The 1,886-nt window shown below is 31.5% G+C and overlaps 1 protein-coding gene across 1 annotated transcript in view; it reads left to right on the forward strand.

The window, feature by feature from the left end:
- Nucleotides 1-440: 440 nt before the first annotated feature.
- The window catches only part of cacna1fb (calcium channel, voltage-dependent, L type, alpha 1F subunit), a 41,658-nt gene continuing 40,212 nt past the window's right edge, over nucleotides 441-1,886 (forward strand). Inside the window, exon 1 of the mRNA XM_016459841.1 lies at nucleotides 441-905. Within this exon, the coding sequence (XP_016315327.1) occupies nucleotides 884-905 (22 nt within the window). The 5' untranslated portion in view covers nucleotides 441-883. The remainder of the gene's footprint in view (nucleotides 906-1,886) is intronic.

Genomic DNA, 1,886 nt, shown 5'->3' on the forward strand with positions numbered 1-1,886 from the left:
ATTCACATTTGTTTGAATTTTAGTCATTTTCTTTTCTTTTTTTCTTCTTCCTTTTTTCGTATTTACGTTATCAGTAATGTGCATTGCAGTGTTTATTTTAATAGCTTAAAAAGGTTGGTACATAAACACATGTAATTTCATGACATATAGCCTATTGCACAATTAAGAACAGTATTTTTTTCCAATGTGGAAACAGCTAATTTCTCCCCAAATACATTTTCCTTTTATGATTAAGGTTATGGTTCTCTGTGAACCTTTACATAAGAAAAAAAAAAAAAATAGAATTAGTACAACTGAATTTTGATCTGCCATGCTCACACATCCGACATGCAACCACACGCATAGACACAGCGCGAGTGCGCTCACGCTCTCATCTGTGTATGTGTGTGTAGACTGATCCGTTGCGTTAGAAAATGAGCAAAGACTCGCCGACATTTCCGTCGACGCTCCATAAAATCACTTGCCCAATATTCTTCCCTCTAATAAATTTCTAGGCTGCCTGTCCCTTTAAACGAGTAATTTTTTTCTTTAATCCTGAATTGATGGCTTAAATGCGGAGACAGATAGAGAACAGAGGGTGCGCTTTATTTATCAGCGTCTAGATTTTTTTTTTTTTTTTTGTCGCCCTCAAAGTTCATTTTTAGATGACGGGAAATAAATGAACGCTTCTGATTTTTTAAACCAACTGAATACAACTCATTTGATTCAGAATGAAACGCCTTTAGGAGGTGACTGACAGCATCTAGGTCCAGGACTGCACAACTGGAAAACTTAACGCATTCATAGAAAAAGCTCATTTTGGAAATATGCCTAAAAAATGTGAGTGAAGGAAGTCGTGAGGATCATGCATTCTGCTCCAATGAGGTCAAAGTGACAATCCGACATGTATGAGGAGAACCGAAAAAGTAAGTTTTATTTGATCATTTAATGCATATATTTTGGTTTAGTTTTTATATATTCACACACGTTGTGTAGCCGCCGTTTAAGTTGTCAAATATCAGCTTATTTTACAAGTCGCTGCGTAAACTTGTGTCCGTGTCTATATGAAACAGTCATTTTATTTCAGTTTAAATTGTGTTGTTGAACTACTCTTCAACATTAAAGACTTTGGTGTATGAAGATACACCAAACATGAAAAGAAAACACCTGACATGCCGCAAAAACAATGTTAACTAAATAACAGAAAATAATATAAAACACCCAATGAACATAACTTAACAAAAATAATAAGAAAATCACTTTTTTTTTAATAAAATGCAACATTGATATCATGGTTTAAACTGGGATTTTGGGAATACCTCTTCTTAATTTTAAACAGTATGTTAACTTTTGGATAGGTTACTTAAAAACTGAATTTTAATAGCAATTTGCTGTAAAATTGTATTATTTCACAATACATTTACATTTACACGCACACACACACACACACACACACACACACACATATATATATATATATATATATATATTATACATGTTAATTATAATGAAATTATAACGAAAGATGAAAGTTTTGAGCCTTGAGCTCTGTTGAGATCAAATTATGAATTTGAAAACACCTGACATGCCGCAAAAACAAACGTTAACTAAATAACAGAAAATAATATAAAACACCCAATGAACATAACAAAAATAATAAGAAAATCACTTTTTTTTTTAATAAAATGCAACATTGATATCATGGTTTAAACTGGGATTTTGGGAATACCTCTTCTTAATTTTAAACAGTATGTTAACTTTTGGATAGGTTACTTAAAAACTGAATTTTAATAGCAATTTGCTGTAAAATTGTATTATTTCACAATACATTTACATTTACACGCACACACACACACACACACACACACACACACATATATATATATATATATATATATACAATATAT

This window comes from Sinocyclocheilus anshuiensis, unplaced genomic scaffold (genome assembly GCF_001515605.1).
Source record: "Sinocyclocheilus anshuiensis isolate Anshui unplaced genomic scaffold, SAMN03320099.WGS_v1.1 scaffold1024, whole genome shotgun sequence".
NCBI classification, from domain to species: domain Eukaryota; kingdom Metazoa; phylum Chordata; class Actinopteri; order Cypriniformes; family Cyprinidae; genus Sinocyclocheilus; species Sinocyclocheilus anshuiensis.